This window comes from Suricata suricatta, chromosome 2, assembly GCF_006229205.1.
Source record: "Suricata suricatta isolate VVHF042 chromosome 2, meerkat_22Aug2017_6uvM2_HiC, whole genome shotgun sequence".
Taxonomy (NCBI): Eukaryota; Metazoa; Chordata; class Mammalia; order Carnivora; family Herpestidae; genus Suricata; species Suricata suricatta.
The window spans coordinates 99,474,108-99,496,981 of record NC_043701.1 but is presented as its reverse complement, the minus strand read 5'-3'; the positions used below and the strand labels follow the sequence as shown (position 1 = coordinate 99,496,981).

Below are 22,874 nucleotides of genomic sequence, written 5' to 3'. Positions count from 1 at the left end.
CCTCAATTATTGGAGATAGTAAGTTTTATAGTTACATAGAAAGGACTCAGAAGAAGCACTTCATTTACAATCATCCGAAATTCTAAAGAGTGTGGATATGGATTCACACTGCACACCCGGAAAGATAAGTATCTTTGAAAGGTCCATCCTTTCAGGAAGAAAGGCTGTTGAGCACATAGATTACCCACACTACTGTGATCTCTTAAGAAAAATGAACATGCCTTTTGTGAAAGGAGTTGAGGACAGACATGACTATGGCAGAATTGAAAAGAAAGGCAATCCTACTTTCCTTAAGTTTCACCCTTATCCCCCTTCAGTCCTGCCAGACTATCATTTACACTATCCTTATCCCCCACCGTATGGGCAAGATTATCCGTTATTTCCACTACGGGATGATGTGCCCTTGGGTGATCCCTGTTCGGGGTTTTTGAGTCCTGGTGGTGATGCTGACTTAAAACCTGGCATTGGCAAAACTATGCCAAGCCTGGTGGATTTCAGTGATGTGAAACCACAACACCGAGTTCCCAGGCCAGACACAGGATTTCAAACATCACTGAAAAGGCAAAAAATTTTATTAGAAGAACTAAAACAAGACAGGAGATGGAATTCCAGAGCAACATCAGACATTTCCGTCAGAGCAAGACTCGGAGGTAAATAAAGTGACATGGGCTTTATCATTTTTTTAATGTTTACTTATTTATTTTGAGAGAGACAGCGGAGGGGGGGGCAGAGAGAGACATGCCCAAGCAGGCTCCCCAGTGTCAGCACAGAGCCCTGATGTGGGGCTTGACACCACAAAGCAAGAGATCATGACCTGAGCTTAAATCAAGACTTGGGTGCTCAACCAACTGAGCCAACCCAGGTGCCCTTGGGCTTGATAATTTTTAAACATTCAAATAAAAGAAAAGTGGACAGATATAAGATTCAGTATTTTAAACCTAACATAAAATTGTAAAAAATAAATTCTTATTTTTAAAAATTATACATGGTAAGGGAAAGGTAGTAAGAATGATAAACCTATTTGTTAAAAAAAATATTTTTTTATTGTTTGTTTATATATTTTTGAAAGAGAACACATGCATGGGAAGAGAGGAAGCAGAGAGAGAGGGAGAGAGAATCCCAAGCAGGCTCCATGCTGTTAGCGCAGAGCCTGACACGGAGCTTGATCCACGAATTATGAGATCATGACCTAAGCTGAAATCAAAAGTTGGCTGCTTAACTGACAAGGCCACCCAGGTGCCCCTAAAAAACTGGTTTTTAAAAGTGCCTTAATTAGGATAAGTAACCAACACAAAGTGTATAGCAGAGAATTTATTCTAGACATGTCGATAACCTAATTTTTCCACAAGGGAGCATATGTTTAGTTTGGATAATTGCAGAGCGTACCTCTTTATCTGTCTCTTTCCCTTGAAAAACATGTGCCAATGGTTATGAAAGAGGTCCCAAGAGCAGGAACGACATGGGAAGGTAGTTGGAAGTAGATTTGGGCGTCTGGTAAGAAACGACCCTTCCATAGCCCTGGACACAAAATTGACCCATTACTGATAGCTTTACCTTACGGTTTCTCTCTAAGAACTATCAGACTATGTCTCAGGCTTGGTGCAGAAATGGTGAGAAACACTTCCAAAGCAAAGGCATGCAGAGAAAGAAAGAGCAATTTGGAGAGATACAAGCATGTGCCAAGAGTTAGGCTTTTCACGTGAGCCTCAGTTGTGGACTAGCAGGTTGGCTTGGGGGGATTCCCTGGTTTGGAATTCCCATATAAAGAATATGAATTAAAAAATAAATAATGTGAATGAGGGTCAACAATCTATTCTAAAAAATAAGTATTTTATAGTACACTTGAAATGCCGTCTAGATCGAAAGCCAATGTAACTCACCTTGAACCATTGCGGAGTTTTGGTGTGTCTTGCAGACACACAACATTTCACTGATTCAGAACTAGTGACTATTTTTCAGCTCCCTCAAGAAAAGAGCTTGAGCTCAATCTTTTGCTACTGCTCCAATGCAAAATAATAGTCACTGTTAAGAAATGTGTTTAAAGGAATTGAAGTTGTTGTTTATAATAGTCCTATTCTAGATAAGTGTACCACTTTGCTTGTAAGCAGTAAACCCCAGCCTAGTGTAATTTTTAAGAACAATATTTCTGGTTTGTTCCATAAGTTTTTCTAAGATTGGACTCTCAGAACGTTATTCCAACAAATTACAGATTGAGAAAATAATTTATTAAAGCTAACTTAAAACTAAAATTGGGTTAGGCGACTTTGCACCAACAATTCAGAATCAAGTATAGAACTCACTGCCTGAAACAGTATAACAGAATTCAGTAGACTGTCTGGGCTTGAATCCTAAGAGAAAACTTACCTGCACTGTGATCCAGAAATAATTGCTACTCTCTTTATGCCCGTGTATAGACTTTTCAATTCACGTAGTAGTAATATTTCATAAGGTAATAAAGAGGACTATTTAATATAATTCATATAAAGATATCTGACTTGAAGGAATTGACCAATAAATGTTCGCTATTATAAGGCCCAGAATTTTCAATTCCTTGGCAATAAGAGTACTTCTCTTATAAAATTGTTAGGATTAAATGAATTAAGACATGTAAAACAAGTAACAAAATTCCTGGAACCTGGTTAAAGCATTTGGTTAATAGTAACTGTTAATACTTACTGGCTGTTACGGTTTCAAGGAGTAATATTGGCCATCCGTGGCTTGGGTTCAGAATAATTTGTCCAAGTTTTCAAAGATCTTGGAAATAATCATTAATTATAAATAAGTACTTTCAGTTTTTAGCAAACCTAAATATACATCATTTCAAATACACTCTGATAAAGGACATATTTATAAAATTAATTATATCACACACCAGTATGCTTTTCAGTGGGCATTCATAAATACCAAAACAGTATCATAAAAGATTATATTGCCAATTTCTTTCCCTATTCCAACTTTGTCTAGACATTTACCTGGGTTTATTTACTTTTATGTTTCTAGTTGGCTTTCTTTCTCATACACCAATCACGTATTCCCAACTTATCCTAATTATAGTCAAAGACGTCAGTGGTCTTTTTGACTCTATTTACAGCAGGTGACACATCTCCTCATCACAGAGAAAACAAAGGCTGCCTATTATCACATTCTTGATTGTCCCACATTCAGCTTCCTAATAGCAATACTATAACTCTTTCTATATTTTATTACCTCTTTTCCTTTTTAGCCACTGTCTTGGCTCAAGCTACTAAAACAAAATACCATAGGATGTGTGGCTTAAACGAGAGGCATTTACTTCTCACAGTGCTGAGGGGTGGGAAGTCTAGGACAGAGGTAGTAGCTAATTTGGTTTTTGGTAAGAGCCCTTTTTCTGGCTTGCATAGGACTTGCTTCTTCCTGTTTTCTCACTTGGCAGAGAGAAAGAGAGAGACAGCTCTGGTCTGTCTTCCTCTTTTTATAAGGATAGTAATCCTATCATGGGAACCACACCCTCAGGACCTTATCTAAACCTAATGACCTCCCAAAGGCCCAACCTTCAAATACCATCACACTGGGGGTAAAAAATGTCAACCTGTGAATTTGGAGGGTATGTAAACCTTTACTCAATCAACAATTTTTCAGTGCATGGTTCATTAGCATTAAGCACATTATTGTGAAACCTTCCCCACTATTCATCTCCTTTAACTCTTTTTTCTTAAAAACCTGAAATTCTGTACCCATTAAATATTAACTTATCTCCTCCTCTCCTCTCAGCCCCCGGCAGTCACCATTTTTCTTTCTGTCTCAAAATTTGGCTACTCCAGAAACTCATATAAGTGAAATCATAAAGTATTTGTCATTTTGTGATGGATTTATTTCACTTAGTATAATGTCCTCATGGACAACAATATCCATGTTGTAGCACCTATCAGAATTTCTCTGCTTTTTAAGTTTGAATAATTTTCCATTTTATGTATATACCACATTTTATTTATCCATCGATGGACACTTGGGTTGCTTCACCTTGATGGCTATTGTGAGTAACACTGCTATGAACATGGGGGTACAAATATCTCTTCGGAGACTCTGCTTTCAGTTCTTTGCGGTACATACCCAAAAGTAAAATTGTTCAATCACATGGTGATTCAATGTTTAATGTTTTGAGAAACCACCATACCAGTTTCCATAGTGATTGCTCCATTTTACATTGCTACCAACAGTGCACAAATATAATTCCTTGCATTCAAGGAATAAACCCCACTTGATCATGGTGTATAATACTTTCAATGTAGTCTTACATTCTGTTTTCTAGTATTTTGAAGATTTTTACATCAATATTTATGAGGGATGTTGGTCTGTGGTTTTCTTGTAGTGTGTGTGGCTTTACTGTCACGGTCATGATGGCCTCATAGAATGCATTTGGAAACGGACTCTTCCATTCAAAATTTTTGGAAGAGTTGAGAAGGATTTGTGTTAATTCTTTAAATGTTTTGTAGAATTCACCAGTGAATTCTGGTCCTGAGTTTTCTTTGTTGGGAGGTTTGGATTATTGATTCAATCTCTTTCTTAGAGATATGTTCATATTTTCTGTTTCTTTATGCTTCAGTCTTGGTAGGTTGTGTGTTTCTAGGAATTTGTCTCTTTCATCTAGGTGATATAATTAGTTGGTACACATCATTCATAGTACATTCTTATCCTTTTTATATCAACAAAGTTGTTAGTTTGCAACCTCAAGAGTTCTTTGGGTGAAAACAATTTTTTTTAATTTAAGAATTTTTAAAAAAAATAGTTCTTTGGGCACAATCCAAAACTGGCTTTCTATGTGGAGGGTAGGAGGAGACCAAAGAAAGGGGCAAGACACTTCAAGAGAACTTACATACAAGGCTTGTCTTGGATGGCTACAAGACAAGCAGGTCTCTATACCTGGCTGCTGGAATCCTAAAAGTTTGTGTAAAGACCTAAGAAGGGTTTAGTCATGTATCCCATCCAGATGGTCTCAACAACACCTTACTCTAGGCTCTGTTCTTGAAACAACTCTTACTGTGGGAACAGTGGTCAGAAGGTACATGCCAAGGACAGGGGAGAAGGTAAGAACCCTCCCATGCCCGAGTTCAGCTCAGAGGTCATCCTGTGTGTCACATCCTCTTGATGACCTCCAACAAAAATCAGTTGTAATGTCCCCTCTCATGTTGATCTTAGTTTATCTGAGTCTTCACTCATGTTTCTCTGACCCAATCTAGCTAAGTGTTTGTTAATTTGTATCTATTTTCAAAGAACCAATTCTTGCTTTCATTGATTCTATTGTTTTTTTCTTCTTCTCTATCTTGTGTATCTCTATTCTGATCTTTATTATTTCCCTTTCTGCTAGCTTTGGGTTTAGTCTCTTTTTTTTAGTTCCTTAAGTCACAAATGTACATTGTTGACTTGAGATCTTTTTTCAGTAGTCTAAGAATTTGTATCTATAAACTTTCCTCTCAGCTCTATTTTTGTTGAATCTCCTAACTTTTGAGGTATTGTGTTTTTGTTTTCATTTGTCTCAAGATAATTTCTAATTTTCCATGTGATTTCTTCATTGGTTGTTTAGGGGTGTGGTGTTTAATTTTCACACACAGATGTCTAGTTTCATTCCATTTTACCAATTTCTACTTTGATTCCATTGTGATCAGAAAATATACTTTGTATGATTTCAGTCTTTTAAAATTTATGAAGACTTGTTTTGTGGCCAACAATATAATATGTTATATAGAATGTTCCATGTGCACTTGAGAAAATGTGTGTTCTGCTTGGGTATTCTGTTGTAGTGTTCTGTATATGTCTTTTGGTTCAAATTGTTATTGTCTGCATGCTCTATTTCCTTATTGATCATCGTCTAATTGTTCTATCCGTTATTGAAAGTCAAATATTGGAATCTCCAACTATTATTATAGAGTTATTTCTGCCTTCAACTCTGTCAATATTTGAACCATATACTGGGAAGGTCTGATGTGTGATACATACAAATAAAATAAAGTATAAAGTAGAAAACATAAGAACAGGAAAAATCACCTAAACCTTAAACTTGTTCTTTCAAAATAACAAAATTGACCTACCTTTAGCTATGTTGAGAAAGAAAACTCAGAGAAGACCCACTAGCAGGGTACTTTAGATGTCGAAGAAACACATCTCTAACCATTGGAGGAGGGAAAACACATGAATAAGAAAATATACAGGGTCACCTGGGGGGCTCAGTCAGTTGAGTGTCTGACTCTTGGTTTCAGCTCAGATCATGATCCCACGGTTATGAGATCGAGCCTCACATTGGACTCCATCCTTAGCATGGAGCCTGCTTGGGATTCTATTTCTCTCTCTCTCTCTCTCTCTCTCTCTCTCTCTCTCTCACTCTCTCAGTCTCTCCACCCCCACTCCCCCTTCACTAGCACACTCTGTCTTTATCTCTCTCTCTCTCTCAAAATAAATAAATAAACATTAAAAAAGAGAGAGAGAAAATATACATAGAGTAGTCCTTAAATCTTTCTTTTAAGATTTTGTTTCCTGGGGCACCTTGGTATGTTCATTCTGTTAAGTAAATGTCCAACTTTGGCTCAGACATGATTTCACAACCCGTGAGTTCAAGCCCCGCATTGAGCTCTGTGCTAACAGCTCAGAGCCTGTAGCCTGCTTTGGATTCTGTGTGTGTGTCTCTCTCTCTGCCCCTCCCCTGCTCATGCCCTCTCTTTCTCTCTGTGTGTCTCTCTCTCTCAAAATAAACAAATATTTAAAAATTAAGGTTATATTTCTTTAAAAGCATCATATTATTGATACATTTTATAATAAAAATAATAGGTCCTATGGAAAAATAGTGTGCATGGTGGACCCCTCCAAACTCATACAATTTCATATATTCCATCAAAACAAACTCTCAATCAAAATATCACAGTTGCAAGCATGTCACATCTCTAAGTGAAGAAATAATACAGTATTTTCCTTGACAAAGGACTTGATATTTGTTTGGTGGCGTGGAAGTGGTGAAATGAGACTGTGCTTTATGAAGAAGAGGTGTATCCTTGGTCCTGAAAGTGGTCATTGACAACTCAACCCTCCCTGTGTGTGTCTGGCCCTCCCCCCACCACGACATGAGGTCTCCTTCCTGCCCATGTTGTCTCTGGGCCCTAGCCTATAAGATTATTAGCAATCATAATGCAAGTGGAGCCTTGTTTCAGAACTTGTACATTGGGATTGGTCCTTTTGGGATTCTTCCTCAGGATTCCCAGTTGGAAAAATCCAACATGGGCCCATTGGAAAAACAAACTGGTCAGGCACTGGTCAGTAGGCCTAGCTGAGCTCCCACTTGGCCAGCCATGTGAGGGAGAGGATTTGGGACCTTGAGAGCTCTCCCAAGCTATGCCACACGCCACACGACATACAACACTTCGCCTGGTCTCAGAGTCCTGGAAGATGATGAATGGTTGTTTTAAGATACTAAGTTTAGGGGCGCCTGGGTGGCTCAGTCGGTTAAGCGTCCGGCTTCAGCTCAGGTCAGATCTCATGGTTTGTGGGTTTGAGCCCCGCGCCAGGCTCTGTGCTGACAGCTCAGAGCCTGGAGCCTGCTTCAGATTCTGTATCTCCCTCTCTCTCTGACTCTCCCCTGCTTGTGGTCTCTCTCTGTCTCTCAAAAATAAATAAAAAGCATTATAAAAAAAAAGAACCTTTTAAGATACTAAGTTTGGGGGTGGTTTCTTTTGCAGCAGTAGAGTGTGAAACAAGGTAATGGCAATGCCATTATCATACTTTGATGTGAGTCTAGTGATCCCCATGTATAGCTCTGATTCATGGTCCTGTTTCCTATCTCCTACTGTGGCTTAAAAATCCAATTTTAGGTTTTGTTGTTTTCCTACTTTCCTCTTTGGTCAAAGCCGCTGCCTCAATGACAGCAAATCAGAAGGATACCACAGAGTGCCATCCTGCTGCCATGGGCACAATGGTCTTCCGGAGGGTTTCCTTTGGCAGCAGTGTCACCGCCAAAATTATCCTTATTCTCAAAACGAGCCAGCAGTATCACCGACAGGATTATCCTTGTTCTCAAAACAAAAATAACCGTGGGCTTCAGCACAACCTTTCTCACTTGGCCTTTGCCTCTATGTTTTCTCTTGCTGTGGTGACAAAGTGCCACAAACTTAGCAGCCTGACACAAAACCCATTTATTAGCTCCTGACTTTGTGAGAAGTCTGGGAAGGTTCAACTGGGTTTTCTCTTTTTAATTTTTCAATTTATTTATTTTTTAATGTTAATTTGTGTGTGTGTGTGTGTGTGAGAGAGAGAGAGAGAGAGGGAGATACAGAGTTCAAGTAAGGGAGGGGCAGAGAGAGAGGGAGAGACAGAATCTGGAGCAGGCTCCAGGCTCCAAGCTGTCAGCACAGAGCCCAATGTAGGGCTCAAACTCACAAACTGCAAGATCATGACCTGAGCCAAAGTCAGATGCTTAACTGACTGAGCCACCCAGGGCCCCCTCAACTGGGTTTTCTAACTGCCAAAGCCCACAGTGTCTGGGGAAAATCGACTTCAGGCTCATTCAAAAGTTTGTGCAGAATCTGGATCCTTGCATTAGAGCTGTCACAGCCAGGGACACTCTGCTCCCGCAGACTACCCATGTCCCTCTGTCTTCCAAGTCAACAGTGGTGTGTCCAGGCCTTCTCAGACTAATCTTTCTGACTTCCCCCTTCAAGGTTAGATCAAGAGCTGTCTTCAGGGAGATAGTCTTAACTCCCCACAGTTGGCCTGGGCCAGTGTTCTTCCTCCACACGCCCACAGAGCTCAGATCTCTACTATCATTACAGTTGCTACCTCACACTGCAATTGTCTACTTCCATGATTGTTGTTTCCTTGTGTTCATGAGCACCTCAGCACCAGGACCACTGTCTTCCATCTTTGCATACACATCTACTTCCATTTACGGCCCAATAAATATTTGTTGAAGTCTGTGTGTGTATTTGCTAGTGTCTTAGAACTTCTATCATTAGATAAGTTATCTACATGGGAACTAGACTCCTTTGTGTGACCACCATCCATAGTACAGCTGCATGCTCTTCTGCAGATTCATGGTACCCAATATGCCTCTTCTAATAATGAGTGATACATACCAAATAATTCTGCGTTATTATAATCATCCTAACATGGAAATTCAGTTCTCACTGCTAAGAAAAGTTGTTAGGTACTCCCTTGACATGTCCATTAACATCATGTAGTTTAGCTTTAGAATAGGAAATATTTCTAGTGGAAGAAAAAATTTCTATGATATCTGTAACCCAAAACACATACATTTTTGTTTTCAGGTTGGACAAGCCCACTGAAAGTTACTCCTTCACAACCTCGCCACAAAGCATGCTCGATAAATCACGCATATTCATTTGATGAAGAAGCAACGTGTACAGTAAGATTTTCTTGTGGGATGGGGTTATACAGTATTTGCAATTAATTTCATTGTCTGTGTATTTGATATTTTATGCCCTGTAAAAAAAAATAGCTACCATTTATAAAATACTTCGTATGTGCCAGCCACTGTGCAGCCCTTCACAATGATCCTGTATCATGTACCATCTTGTGCCATCCTACAGCAACACCATGGGCAGGAGTGAGCAGTAAATGCTGTTAGTGCCCAACCCAGATGCCCTTTCCTGGCAAGGGCATGCTCCTCCGGTAGCCATGAGTGGTGACCACCAAATGGCTCATGGCCACCAGCCTGAAGGACTGCACCCTCCCACATGGTCCCCTCAGACTTTGGCCAATGACTGACTGACTTCCTTGAGGAAACACACATGAGACTAAGCTGGGTCCCCATTCTCACGAGCCTCTTGTCCCCTCGAGTGCTCCAACAGTATATTAGTTGAGTGAAAATCTTGCTTCAGTCTCTTCTTCTGGACAAGGCTGTATTTTTATCCCCACTTTACTTGAGAAAGGTAATGCCCAGTGATGTTAAGTAGTTGACTTTTTAATTTAAATTCAAGTTCCTTAACATACAGTGTAGTCTTGGCTTCAGGAGTAGAATCTCTTAAGTATGACACCCAGTGCTCATTGGAAAAATGCCCTCCTTTTAATGCCTGTCACCCACTTAACCCATCTCCCCACTCAGCTCCCCTCCAGCAACCCTCAGTTTGTTCTCTGTATTGAAGAGTCTCTTATTTTAACTGCACACTAAATATGAAACTAAAGTTTAAACCTAGGTATCCTTCTGAATTTAATGATTATGTTTTTAATCATTTTTCTATGTAGATTTTATAGGCTCTAAACTCTTGCTATTTAAATGACTGGAAAACTACCCAAGGGATATACAGATAGCTCAAGGATTTTTGTTTTTTTAAAAAACAACTCGAGGTACCTGGGTGGCCTAGTTGGTTAAACATCCAACTTCAACTTAGGTCATGATCTCGAGGTTCTTGGATTTGAACCCCCATCATGCTCTATGCTAACAGCTCAGAGCCTACAGCTTGCTTAAAATTCTGTGTCTCCCTCTCTCTCTGCCCCTCCCCTGCTTACATTCTGTCTCCATCTCTGTCTCTCTCAAAAATAAATGTTAGGAAAAAATCCAGCTCAATTGAGACGTATTTCACACACCACAAAAGTCATCCATTTAAAGTGTTCAATTTTTTTTGAATTTTTTAAAATTAAGTTTATTTATTTTGGGGAGAGAGAAAACATGAGTAGGGGAGGGACAGAGAAAAAGGGAAAGAGAAAGAAACCCAAGCAGCCTCCACACTGTCAGCAAGAGCCTGATGTGGGACTCAAACCCATGAACCATGAGATCATGACCTGAGCTGAACTTGGACACCCAGGTGTCCTCAAGCAATCAATATATCTTTATAGGTGCTCACGAAATTGAACAATGTCACCACAATCTAATACTAGAACATTCTCATCACCCCAGAAAGAAACCCCGTAGCCATTGGTAGTAAAGATGTGAGTATTTTGAAGGAATCAGTGTCCATTTCCATGACTGTCATGTGTATTCCTTCCCCAAATCGATCTGCCTGTGGACTGATCTGCATTTGTCAGGTGTTGGATTTAGTTCTACTTTTCCTACCTCTTCCTTCACAATTGCTCATTTTAGTACAGAAAGGATGGGGCCAAATGTCCCACAATCATTAGTCATACTAGATTGTGTGGCTACGGAACAAAAAGGGTCCTTCAAAATCCATGATCAATGCCTCCTTTATCTAGATGCCATCCAGACATGCTGAACTCCAGCTTTTCCTCATCTATAGAGTTTTCTTTATAAGAAAATCTTGCCCTTAGAAATGGGAGTCATTTGGCCTGTTTAGAGCCATTCTAAATTCAGATAAAATGCTGAATGTGGTTGAAAGGGTAAAGAAAACTTGTACTTACCAGTTTCACTTATTCCATCTCCAGACTTTTCAAAGAATCCATTGCTCCTGTAGGTAAGTCGTTTGAGAGCAAGTCAAAGTAAACATTTTAAGAAATTAAAGGCATTGGTGCCTTTTGCTTTTCATTTGAGCTGCAAATTCATGGCAAATCCATGCTTTATCTAGTTATCTATTTTAGAATTAGACTATTGAAGTAGATACTTGTCATGTAAAAATTTATTAGCATCTTTATTTAAATTCAAAATAAGTTTCTTTTCACAGAAAATAAATCTGGATATTTTACCTCCAGTTAGTAGAAGCTAACAAGATAACAGGGGACATTATTTCAATGGAAAATGACTGGATAAGTATTTCGTTTTCGGGGGCACCAGGTTAGCTCAGTCGGTTAAGCGGCTGACTTCAGCTCAGGTCATAATCTCAGTCTGTGGGTTCGAACCCCACATCAGGCTCTGCGCTGACAGCTCAGAGCCTGGAGCCTGTCTTCAGATTCTGTGTCTCCCTCTCTCTCTGCTCCTCCCTGGCTCGCTCTCTGTCTCTGTCTCTCAAAATAAAGTAAAGACATAAAAAATTTCATTTTCATTAAAATATCAAAAAACAAATAGGGTAGAGGGAAGTGATTGGGTCAGCGAAAGGATAGAAACTCTAAAATTTAAGCCTAGCACTCAAGGCCACTTTGGCCATACAGGAATTTACTGTTCTAGAAGGGAACGCTAAAACTTTGAGCTGGATCTTTGGTGGTGTCAGAGGTATACATGATCAAAAGTTGGAACTGATCTCTGCAAACAATTCACTGCTTTGGGGGAATACCTGGACTTGCTTCTTAGAAGAAAGGATAGACCAATAGTAAAAAGCCCTGAAGCAGACACGTCCTGAACCTGAACCTGACAGTCCTGAACCAGGACCAGCCTGGCATGGTCCAAGTAAATGAGAAAACTCCAAGTCTTTTTTTTTTTTTTTTTATGTTTTATTTATTTTTGATACTGAGAGAGACAGAGCATGAGAGGGGGAGGGGCAGAGAGAGAAGGAGACACAGAACCGGAAGCAGGCTCCAGGCTCTGAGCTGGCTGTCAGCACAGAGCCCGATGCGGGGCTCGAACCCACGAACATGAGATCTGACCTGAGCTGAAGTCGGAGGCTTAACCAACTGAGCCACCCAGGCGCCCCCTCCAAGTCTTGAATTGATGTTAAGGCACTCTTAGTTTATTATCATTCCCAGGATGCAGGCAGACACAAACCAAACTTCTTTGGAGAAATATAATACGTTGTTACTAAGCCTTAAATTATTTCCATCAATAGCATTTAAAACATAATGCCCAGCACACAATCAATAGTAACTAAACATGTAAAGAGAAAGGGCACCATGAATTAGAATCAGCAGGAATGAAAGGAAACAGAAAGACACACACTGATTCTAGACATTGAAAATACGCAAGGAGAGAAAAGGTGAATTCAGAATTTTTGTAGAGAAATTGAAAATTACGAAATGTGAAATTGTTATGGAATGAGGTTTGGATCACCTGGCGGAGGAACCAAGCGGCACTCGGAGATCCTGGAAGGGAGGAGGTTTATGTTACACCTTTGGGCTCAGAGGAGGTCACTCCCCAGAGGTCTGAGCCCAGAGCACCAGCAGGGGACAATTTATCATATGTTACTTCTGCATTCCTCCTTAATGCACGTGACAAACAAGGTGAGAAGAAGAGCCTGGAAGGGGAGTCTTCAGGCAAGGACTGGAATTTTCCCTATCAGTCCTGTCAGTTATCTTTTAACAGATTTTTCCCTATCAAAATTAGGAAATTGAGAGAAAAGTAGTTTCAGAACTGAAAAATATAACAAACAAAGAACAGGACCATGTTCTGATGCAGTTAGAGAGAATTGTGGAGCTAATAGGTAAATGAGGAGAAGCCATTTATGATAAAGCACAAATGCACACACAAAAAATGGAAAATGCAAAGTGAGAGTAAGAAACATAGAGGAAACCTGACAAAGAAGGATGTGTATGTATTTGAAGTCCCAGCTGTGTAGAATAGGACAGAAGTGATCTGTAAAGCTGCTCACGTCCAGGGGCCCCGGGAGGGCGCCTCGCAGTCCCTGCTGTACATTGAGAGTGGAGGCCCCACACGAGCACCAGATCCCACAGCAACAGGGACCACGCACCAAGGCTAATGGCAGCCCTGTTTTCAGGAGAGAGCCAAAGATGGAACACACAAGAATGGAAAGAAATAGGAAATTCCTGAAAATTTTTTCACATTGTTTATGGTAATTGCCTTGCTTGGAGTTTGGACATCAGCGTTCATCTTTTGTTAGCTCTTGTGAAATTTGAAGACATTCTAGGAAGTTGAGGCACTTACAGTGTTGACGGTGATGAAGGACCTTACTGTGAATGAACAGTGCTGAAGCACTAGGACATAGAGGAAGGTCTCCTTCAATGTCTTGTCACAGAACCTAAGAAATATCCAGCATTCTTAGAGAAGTTGCCATTGAATCAGACTCCAAGAACACTAAAGATGAAGTCAAATAGCAAACTTAGTCCCTTCTTTATGAAATAGGACACACAAAACATGCAGAGAACAGAAATAGGAAGGATATACACCAGCAAGAGAACAGCTCCTATAAAGATTTACTTTGAGAAAATCATGTGAACAATAGACTTGAGGATCTGGAAACATTTCATAAAGAAATTGAAAATACATAACATATAGAAATAGCAGCTTATAAGACTAATCGGGAAGTGGAAAAGGCGGTGTTTTAGAGAAAAATCCAGATTCCAATGACAGATGATACCATGGTATCCATGACATACCAAAAAGATGATGAATAATAAGATGAACCTCCAGAAAATGAGGGGGCATAAATTTCAGGTGCTGCTAGGGAAGACTTGGTTGTCTCCCTGATGAGGAACAGGAAGAGCGCACGGATTTCAAAATCTTTGCACCTCGGAGGGGAGGGCCAAGCTCACCCACACATTACTCACCAACCTCATCAATATGTTACCCGCAGGACACAGGTGATCGTGATCTTGTGAACTGCTGGCAAGTTCACAATAAAAGAGTTCTTAAATGAACCGTGGCCAAATCTAGTTTAGTATACTTCTTAGAAGGGAAAACTTGATGTGATTTTGCATTCCTACATGCCTTCTTTTTGACAGTAGATACATTGTTTTTACATGCTTGTTTGTTCTGTCTGTAACACAGCTCTTATTCTTACCAAGGTTAACATGTGCTTTTTAGGAAAGACATAGAAATTACATCAATGATATAGCAACAGTTGATTTTGCAAAGATTCAATACATGTTAGTATACAACATTAACAATGTTAGGTTGATTTGGGTGACCTCTATGCTAAACATAGATTTTTTTTTTACCTGTAAAGACACTGAAATCTCTGTTCATGACTCTTGTTAATAGGAGTCATTATGAACCGTGTGGCAATTGGTAGGACAACAGAATGTTGGAGGAGTTAGTATAGATAAAACTGTATGTAGTAGAATAAGGCAACACATTAACAAGTTGACCTAATAGATATATATAACTATACCTTCCTGCAAAAACCATTCATAAAATTACCATGTACCGTACCATAAAACAATCTGGATTTTTTCAAGTAGTTGTTAAATTTTTTGGCTTGGATTTTTTTTGGTTGTTGTTGTTTTAATTTCAATATTGTTAACATACAGTATTGTATTAGTTTCAGGTGCACAATATAGAGATTCAATAATTCTTTGCATTACTCAAGTACTTTATTTTATTTTATTTTTTAAGGTTTATTTATTTTTGAGAGAAAGAGAGAGACAGAACATAAGAGGGGAAAAGAGAGAGGGAGGCACAGAATCCGAAGCTCTGAGCTGTCAGCACAGAGCCTGATGCGGAGCTCAAACTCATGAACCATGAGATCATGACCTGAGCTGATATCCAACGCTTAACCGACTGAGCCGCCCAGGTGCACTTCAAATATTTTAAATCATACAGAGTATATTCTTTGACCACAAGACAATTATGACAGATCAAAAACCCTAGAAAATCATGTGTTTGGAAATGTAAAAAATGTATTTATGAATGTGAGACTTGGGCCACAGAAAATAATATAAGGAAACTGGAAAATATTTTGAACTGAATGAAATAGTGATATCATAGCAAAATGTGTGGGAATGAACTCTAATAATGCCTAGCGGAAAATACATCATTTTTGGTGGTTATGTTAATACAGAAGAAAACCTGAAAATTCAAGAACTGAGCAAGCTAGTAAAACATGGCAAAATCCATTTTTTTAAAGCTGGAGGAAAGAAATAATAAAGGTAAAATAATAAATTAAGGAAGTGGAAAACAAAGAGTTTTTAAAAAATCATCAATGCCAGAAGTTTATTGAAAAAAAATAACTTCTGCCATGTTGATCAAGAACAAAAATGTAGCAGTTAAGGAGCCAAATATAATGGAAACGTCATCAAACCGTGCACTTCCATGTAGCCTGGAAAGCAATGCAGAATGAGGTAAATGAGAGCATACAAAAACCACACCTTCAACATGTCTAGAACGCAGCGAAATTCCAAACTTCAAATTACTGCAAGTTAAAAAAAGAAAACATAAAATCCTAACAAGTCATGCTTCAAGATCTTAACAGAAACCTTTTTTTGTTAAATGAGGACAATCTTGAAAAACAGGTGGTAGAGAGAAGCCAGCCTCCAATTGATCTAATAACTGCTAGAAAGATAAAGCTGACCCAGTCTGCAGAGAATGAATTAAAAAGCATGCGTGATTTGAGGTTGGCAGTCTTTGGAAGGCATTCATTGCCGTGTCCCGCGCCTCGTGGGAGAGTCCTCGTAGGTTCTTTTCCTGAGGGAGGGAGAGAAAAAGGGGCGACGGGAGAGGGAGACGCAGAGAGGAAAGACACGACTCACGGTTTTCCAGTCAGGCGCGAGAGAGCTTTATTCTGAAAACTGTCTCTTATAAAGGTTTGAAGCGGAAAACAAGGCAGCTGACCCAGGTCAGTTGCTAGGAAACAGGGTCAAGGGATTAAGACTGGAGTAGAAGGGGAACCAGACCAAAGTGTTCTAGCACAGCGCCTGAGGGGCTGAAGCTACCCAGCCTGCAGGTGGTTGAGCTTTGATCTTCTGGCTTCTCCTCTGACAGGGAGTGGCGCTCCCCTGCCTATTTTGCAACTCCCCTCAGGGAGTGACAAATCCGGCTAGCAAACGGCCAAGCAGCTGAGATCTATGCCGCTCCCCACAATTCACTGTTTACGAGACAAAAGAGTCACCCTTTGGAGGTTGAGTCTGAAAAGAAAAAAAGGAAAGAGGGAAGATTAATATTCTAAATGACAAAGAATGAATTGAGTGGAGGTTACAGGGTCTTGTGATAGCAATCACCTTCCATAAGGAAAACAACTTTATTAGAGAAACTGCTGTACTTTGCCACACTGACAGAAGAGGGCAGCATTGAACTAATATTCGAAACCACACCTCCATCAAGTGAAGGGAAAAACATGGGATAAATCTATTTGAAGAAACTATAACAAAATAAGAATCAGAATCAGAACCAAAATACCTTAATAAGAATACAAAAGAATACAAATAATACAAACCAACTATAAATCATAAGAAAATTGGGGCGCCTGGGTGGCTCAGTCGGTTGAGCGTCCGACTTTGGCTCAGGTCATGATCTCATGGTTCGTGGGTTTCAGCCCCACATTGGTCTCTGTGCTGACAGCTCAGAGCCTGGAGCCTGTCTTCACATTCTGTGTCTCCCTCTCTCTCTGACCCTTCCCTGCTCGCGCCATCTCTCTGTCCTCAAAAATAAATTAAAAAACATAAAATAAATTAAAATTAAAACAGAAGAAAATGGTATTGTAACACTCCAAACTGAGTTATATGTTTCAAACAACCATATGAACATCTGTCTTCATACTGATATTTAAATGTTAAATACAAATAAAATTGACAGTGAAAAAAATGAAGGAAATGGAAAATTCATTCAGAAATTAAGGATCACACTGTGCCCAAAGGAAAAGATATTCAAATAAAAATTTAAGAAGGAACACTGAAGAAAGGCAGGGAATCACCCAAGAGAAAAGAGGAGATGAGGAATCAGTTGAAAATATCTGACTGAGGGGCACATGGGTGGCTTAGTGCCCCAACTCTTGATTGCAGCTCAGGTCATGATCTCACCGTGCGTGAGTTTGAGCCCCATGTTAGGCTCTGCACTGATGGCATGGAGCCTGCTTGACACTCTCTCTCTCCCTCTCTCTCTGCTCCACTCTGCTCATGTGCACTCTTCTCTCTCAAAATAAATAAACAAACATTAAAAAAAAAAAGAAAACCCTTTCTCCAAAGTTAGAAAATGAAGAGTTACATAAACCAAAAGATAAATAAGAAAAATGAATGAAGTGTCAAGGAAATGAAATATCAGCTGCCCCCTTTACTTTTCTGCCTTAAACATCAGAAAATCAGACACAGTATGATAAATAATCATTTCCAGACACTAGAGAAAAGGTAGCGAAGGGCTGCAATCTCTCAGGAAGGGAAAACAAGTGAACTTTCCAATGTCACCAGGACACTCGCTGGAGGCAGTTTCTGAGCAACAGTCAAGGGAAGGGAAATCCGTACCTTTAGGCTCTTGAGTTGAGGAGACAGAGATGGGAGCTCTGGGAGACCAAGGCATCCAAACTTTGCGGAGCAGGGCACCGGAGAGGAGGGAGCTGCAGAGACCGTGCTCCGGAGAGCTGAGGAAGAGGTTGTGCAGGTCTGTGAGCGCTGATCTGTGCGCCGCCGACAGGACGAAAGCGCTGGAACTTGGGAAAGACCTGCTGTAGAGGACAGCATGATCCTTCTCTGAAGCTCACACAAGGCAGGGGATGGTTCAAGTGCCCTCAGAACTGGGATGAAGATACCTTGGAGAGCAGGGGACCTCAGGCAGCATCTTCAGAGGGCTATCACTTTTGTAGTCAGCTTCCTTAGCCCTACTCCGAAGGTTCCTGTGGACTTGCTCTGACAGGTGAAAGGCAGCCCTCAAACACATCCGCCGATTTCCGTTACTTCAGTTTGTGCTGGAACATAGTCTAGCACGACTTAAGAATAAAACAAGGTATGGGGCCCGGGCGGCTCAGTCAGCTAAGTGTGCAGCTTCGGCTCACGCCATGATCTCATAGTTTGTGGGTTCAAGCCCCACGTTGGGTTCTGTGCTGACAGCTGGGAGCCTGGAGCCTGGTTCAGATTCTGTGTCTCCTTCTCTCTCTCTCTCTGCACCTCCCCTGCTTGTGCATCCTCTCTCTCTCTTTCAAAAATTAAAAAATAAACATTAAAAAAAGAATAATTTAACAACCAACAACTCGATGTTGAAAATAGGTACACAAAAGTAATTAATTTTCACGCAAAGAAGTAGGGAAATATTTCCCGTAGTCGGGAGGAACGGTAAATCAAGAATACGGGAGCTGGAAGCGGTAGACAGGAAGGAGCGAGCCGACAAGGCCATGTGCAAACCGAGCAATGACACATGTGTCCCATAAATTCAGATGGTAAAGGAAGCCACAACCACGGAGATGAGGAAAAGGCATGGTGTAAACAAGACTCAAGAGAACATTTAGACATAAAAACACAATAAAATGGAAGATAAATGGACAGATTTCACAGGTTTCAAAGCAGATCAGACACTGCAGGCTGAAAGACCAGTGAAGTTGAAACTATAACCACAACAACTATCCAAAGTGAAACAGAAAACAAATAAATAAAGGGTCAGTTAGCTTTGGGACGATATTGGGCTGTTGAACACGCATGTAACTGGAGTTGCCGAAAAAATGGAAAGCAGGAAAAATATTTGGGCAAATATTGGCTAGTGTTGTTCCTAATGATTTAAATTTTCAGACCCACCCCAAGAAACTGACTTAAGTGCCAAGCTGTATAAAGATAAAGGAAACTATGCATATAAGTTATATTGTTTGGAAAACAGTGATAAAAAGAACATCTTGAAACAGCTAGAGGAAAAGAATACATTATATACAGAGGAACACAGGTAGGAATGGAAGCAGGCTCTTGTCCGAATCTGTACCAGCTAGAAGGAAATGGAGACGTGTTTTTAATATATAAAAAAGGTTAATTAAGCATACATTAATCAGCAACAACAAATTTCAAGAAGGTAGACAGAGTAGATATCCATAAAAATAAACCTGAGGGATATACTTCCAACAGACCTGAAGGAGTTTCTTCAGACAAAAGAATATAGTATATGTGGAAATATGAGTTTGTTCAATGGAATGCAATTGAGGTCAAGAGAGATGATAAATGTGTGGGTAAATAGAAAACACTATTTTTCATTTTGAAATATGTAAAATATCACTGAATGTTTTCTTAAGTGGATTTATATTTAGAGAGAGAACAAGCAAGGGGGGGCAGAGGCAGAGGGAGAGAGGCAGAATCCCAAGCAGGCTCCATGCTATCAGTGCAGAGCCTGATGCAGGGCTCGAACTCACAAACGTGAGATCATGACCTGAGCCAAAACCAAGAGACGGATGCTTTACCAACTGAGCCACCAGGCTCCCTGAAAATATCATTGAATGTCTAAAGCAGCAACAGTAGCAATGTGTTTGGGGCATACAGTGCATGCAGAAGTCTGCTGTACCAATAGCGCATGGGAGGTCAGGATGAAAATAGGCATATGTTATTATAATTTTTTATACTATGCATGAAGTGGTGTAATATTATATTTTAAATCCTATAATTAAAGGGGTGTAAGTCTTGGAGTGACAGTAATAACAGAAGCCAATCAATCATAGGCAATAAGCTAACAGGGGGAGATAAAATGAAATTTTAAAAAGACAAAAAAAACCCCACTACAAATATTACAAAAGAAAGTAACAAAAGGAAAAAGAGTTGTAAAACCAACAGTAAATAAAGCTATATTTAAACCAAATTATGTCAAGTGTTGTATTAGATATAATTTAACATAAGGAAATAGAAAGTCAGACGTCTTTATGTTGGACAAAAAAAAATCAATACCCAACTATATGCTGACTACAAGAAAACCATGGTAAATAGAAATAGATAGGAGGTTAGGAGGGGAAAATATTTACCATGTGTATGTTCTTACTAAGTTGTTTCATGATTTCAGTGCCATCCAAATCAGTACCTTAGCTGTATTCATGTGGAGTTTGAGGAGTGCTTTATAAAATGGATACTGAAAAGTGAAGGATCAGAAATGACCGAGACTATTGTTAACAAAAGGGAAAAAAATCGATACTCATTTATGATCAAAACTCTCAGCAAATTAGACTTGGAGGGTAACTTCCTCAATCTGCTATAAAGCATCTGTGAAAAACCCGAGGCTAAAGTAATAATGATGTCAGACCGAATGCCTTTCCCTTAATATCAGGAATAAGACAAAAGTGCATGCTCTTAGCACCATCATTTTCCTTTTAGTGGAGGAGGGAGCTATTGCAGAAGAGCAACGGAAAAAAGAAAAGAAATAGAAATCATGACTCTTGGAAAGGAAGAGGTAAATCCATCTCTGGGTAGATGACATGATGGTATTTATAAACAATATCTTCAGAAATCTTCAAAGAACTGCTGGACGTAATAGTTCATTGTATTGGAGGCATAGGCTTATGGTTAATATACAAAAATCAACTGTAATATTACATAACAGAAGCAAACAACTGGAAAATGAATGTTTAAAAGATTTCACTGACAATAGTACCAAAAACCACATAGGATTTAATAATACACGTGCGTTTCTTTTCACTGAAAAGTACAGGATATTAATGGGTGAAATAAATTAGCAAAGACACAAATAAATGAAAAGTAAAAACAGGTTCATTGGCTGGAAGGTTTGTTAATTTATTAAAACTTCCCCAATTGATCTGTAGATTCAATGCAAACCCTATTAAAATCCTGAGAAGGTGTTTTGTGGAAATTTACAGATTATAAAATTTCTATGACATGAAAAACCTAAAATAGCTAAAAAATTTTTGAATAAAAATAAAGTTGGAGGATTTGTGCTATCTGATTTTAAGTCTGACTGTAAAGTTAGAATAATCAGCACCAATTGGCAAAGTGATTGCCAAACTCATCAATGGAAAATGGCGTCCAGAAATAGAGCCATCTACCACCTTGTCATTTGATTTTTAAAGAATGTACCAAGGAGGCCTGGTGGCTCAGTTGGTTAAGTGTCTCACTCTTAATCTCAGCTCAGGTCTTAATCTCGGGGCTGTGAGTTCAAGCCCTGTGTTGGGCTCCACGCTGGGGGTGAGGCCTACTTAAAGAAAATGGTAACATACTTAACATTTCAACTGAAAGGCAGAGATTATCAGAATGGATAAAAAGGCAAGACACAACTATATGCTATTTATAAGAGGTATGCTTTCAATATGAAGATACAGATCAGCTGAAAATAAATGAATAGAGAGCATGTTAGATGTGTGTGATGGGTTCACCATAATCATATGCTGGAGTACAAAACACGTCTTCATGTGTTTAAAGGTATTGAAATAATTCTACTTATGTTCTCAAACCACCACAGAGCTAAATACAAATAACTCACCATAAGATGTTTAGGAAAGCATCAAGTGTTTTTAAATTAAAAATCACAATTCTAAACTATCCATAGGTCAAAGGGGAAAAAAAACCACAAGAAAAATTAGAAAATGTTTTAAACTGAACAATGATGAAAATATAACCTGTGAGATCATGACCTGACCCGTGTCAGACTGAGACACCTGGATGCCCCTAGACTTTTTAAGATGTTTTCTCTACGTGGTGCTGAAAACATCATGTGCCAGCATTTAAAATGCAAGCGCTTTCTCATAAAAATGTGACCTCCCATTAGTTTGAATACACATTTTGTAAATTTTAACTTAATCACTAGGAGACCATACACAGAAAGAGAGTTTCCAAGATAGTCGAGTAAAGGAGGGAAGCCCTAAGCCTGGTCCATGGAAGGGGTGCTACGCAGGGAGAAAAATGGAGAACAAGAAAAAAAGAGAGCATGGTCGTAGAATCAGCAATCCCCATGTGTATCTGACCTCCGTCTTATTCACACCTTCTAGGACGATGGAGAACCACTTTCACAGCCGACAAGGAAATATAATGTAAAGGACGCGTTTTACAAGTCCTCGGTGCAAAAGTAAGCATTTTTCCCGGTAGAATTTTGATTTTCAAATGTATTTCTTTTGGGCACCTTGGGTGGCTGAGTCGGCTGAGCATCCAACTCTTGATTTTGGCTCAGGTCATGATCCTCGGATTGTAGGACTAAACCCAGTGTCTGGCTCTGTACTCAGCACAGAGCCTGCTGGGGATTCTGTCTTCTCTCTCCCTGTGCCCCCCCTCATTCTCTCTCTTCAAAATAAAAAATTAAAATTAAAAATAATGTATTCCTTTCATCCTTTGTGACACATCCCCTTTGTGTCCACAATGTCCTGGATTCTATGAGTAATTCAGAAAACGTCGGACAATGACATTTACTCACGTTGGTGGCTAAAATAAAACAGGTCAAGGGAGAATCTTAAAGAAAATCTATGTGTAAGAGAAGCACAAAACCAAAACATAAAGGAAATGGTCAGAGAGAG

At 39.6% G+C, this 22,874-nt stretch overlaps 1 protein-coding gene across 2 annotated transcripts in view; it reads left to right on the top strand.

Moving 5' to 3' along the window:
* The window catches only part of SPATA48 (spermatogenesis associated 48), a 45,440-nt gene continuing 22,566 nt past the window's right edge, over positions 1–22,874 (top strand). The window contains exons 1-3 of one of the 2 annotated variants that reach the window (XM_029930577.1): positions 1–650; positions 9,285–9,382; positions 22,356–22,432. In XM_029930577.1, coding sequence (XP_029786437.1) covers positions 98–650; positions 9,285–9,382; positions 22,356–22,432 — 728 coding nt within the window. In that variant the 5' untranslated portion in view covers positions 1–97. The remainder of the gene's footprint in view (positions 651–9,284; positions 9,383–22,355; positions 22,433–22,874) is intronic. The other variant, XM_029930570.1, reaches the window with a different exon arrangement.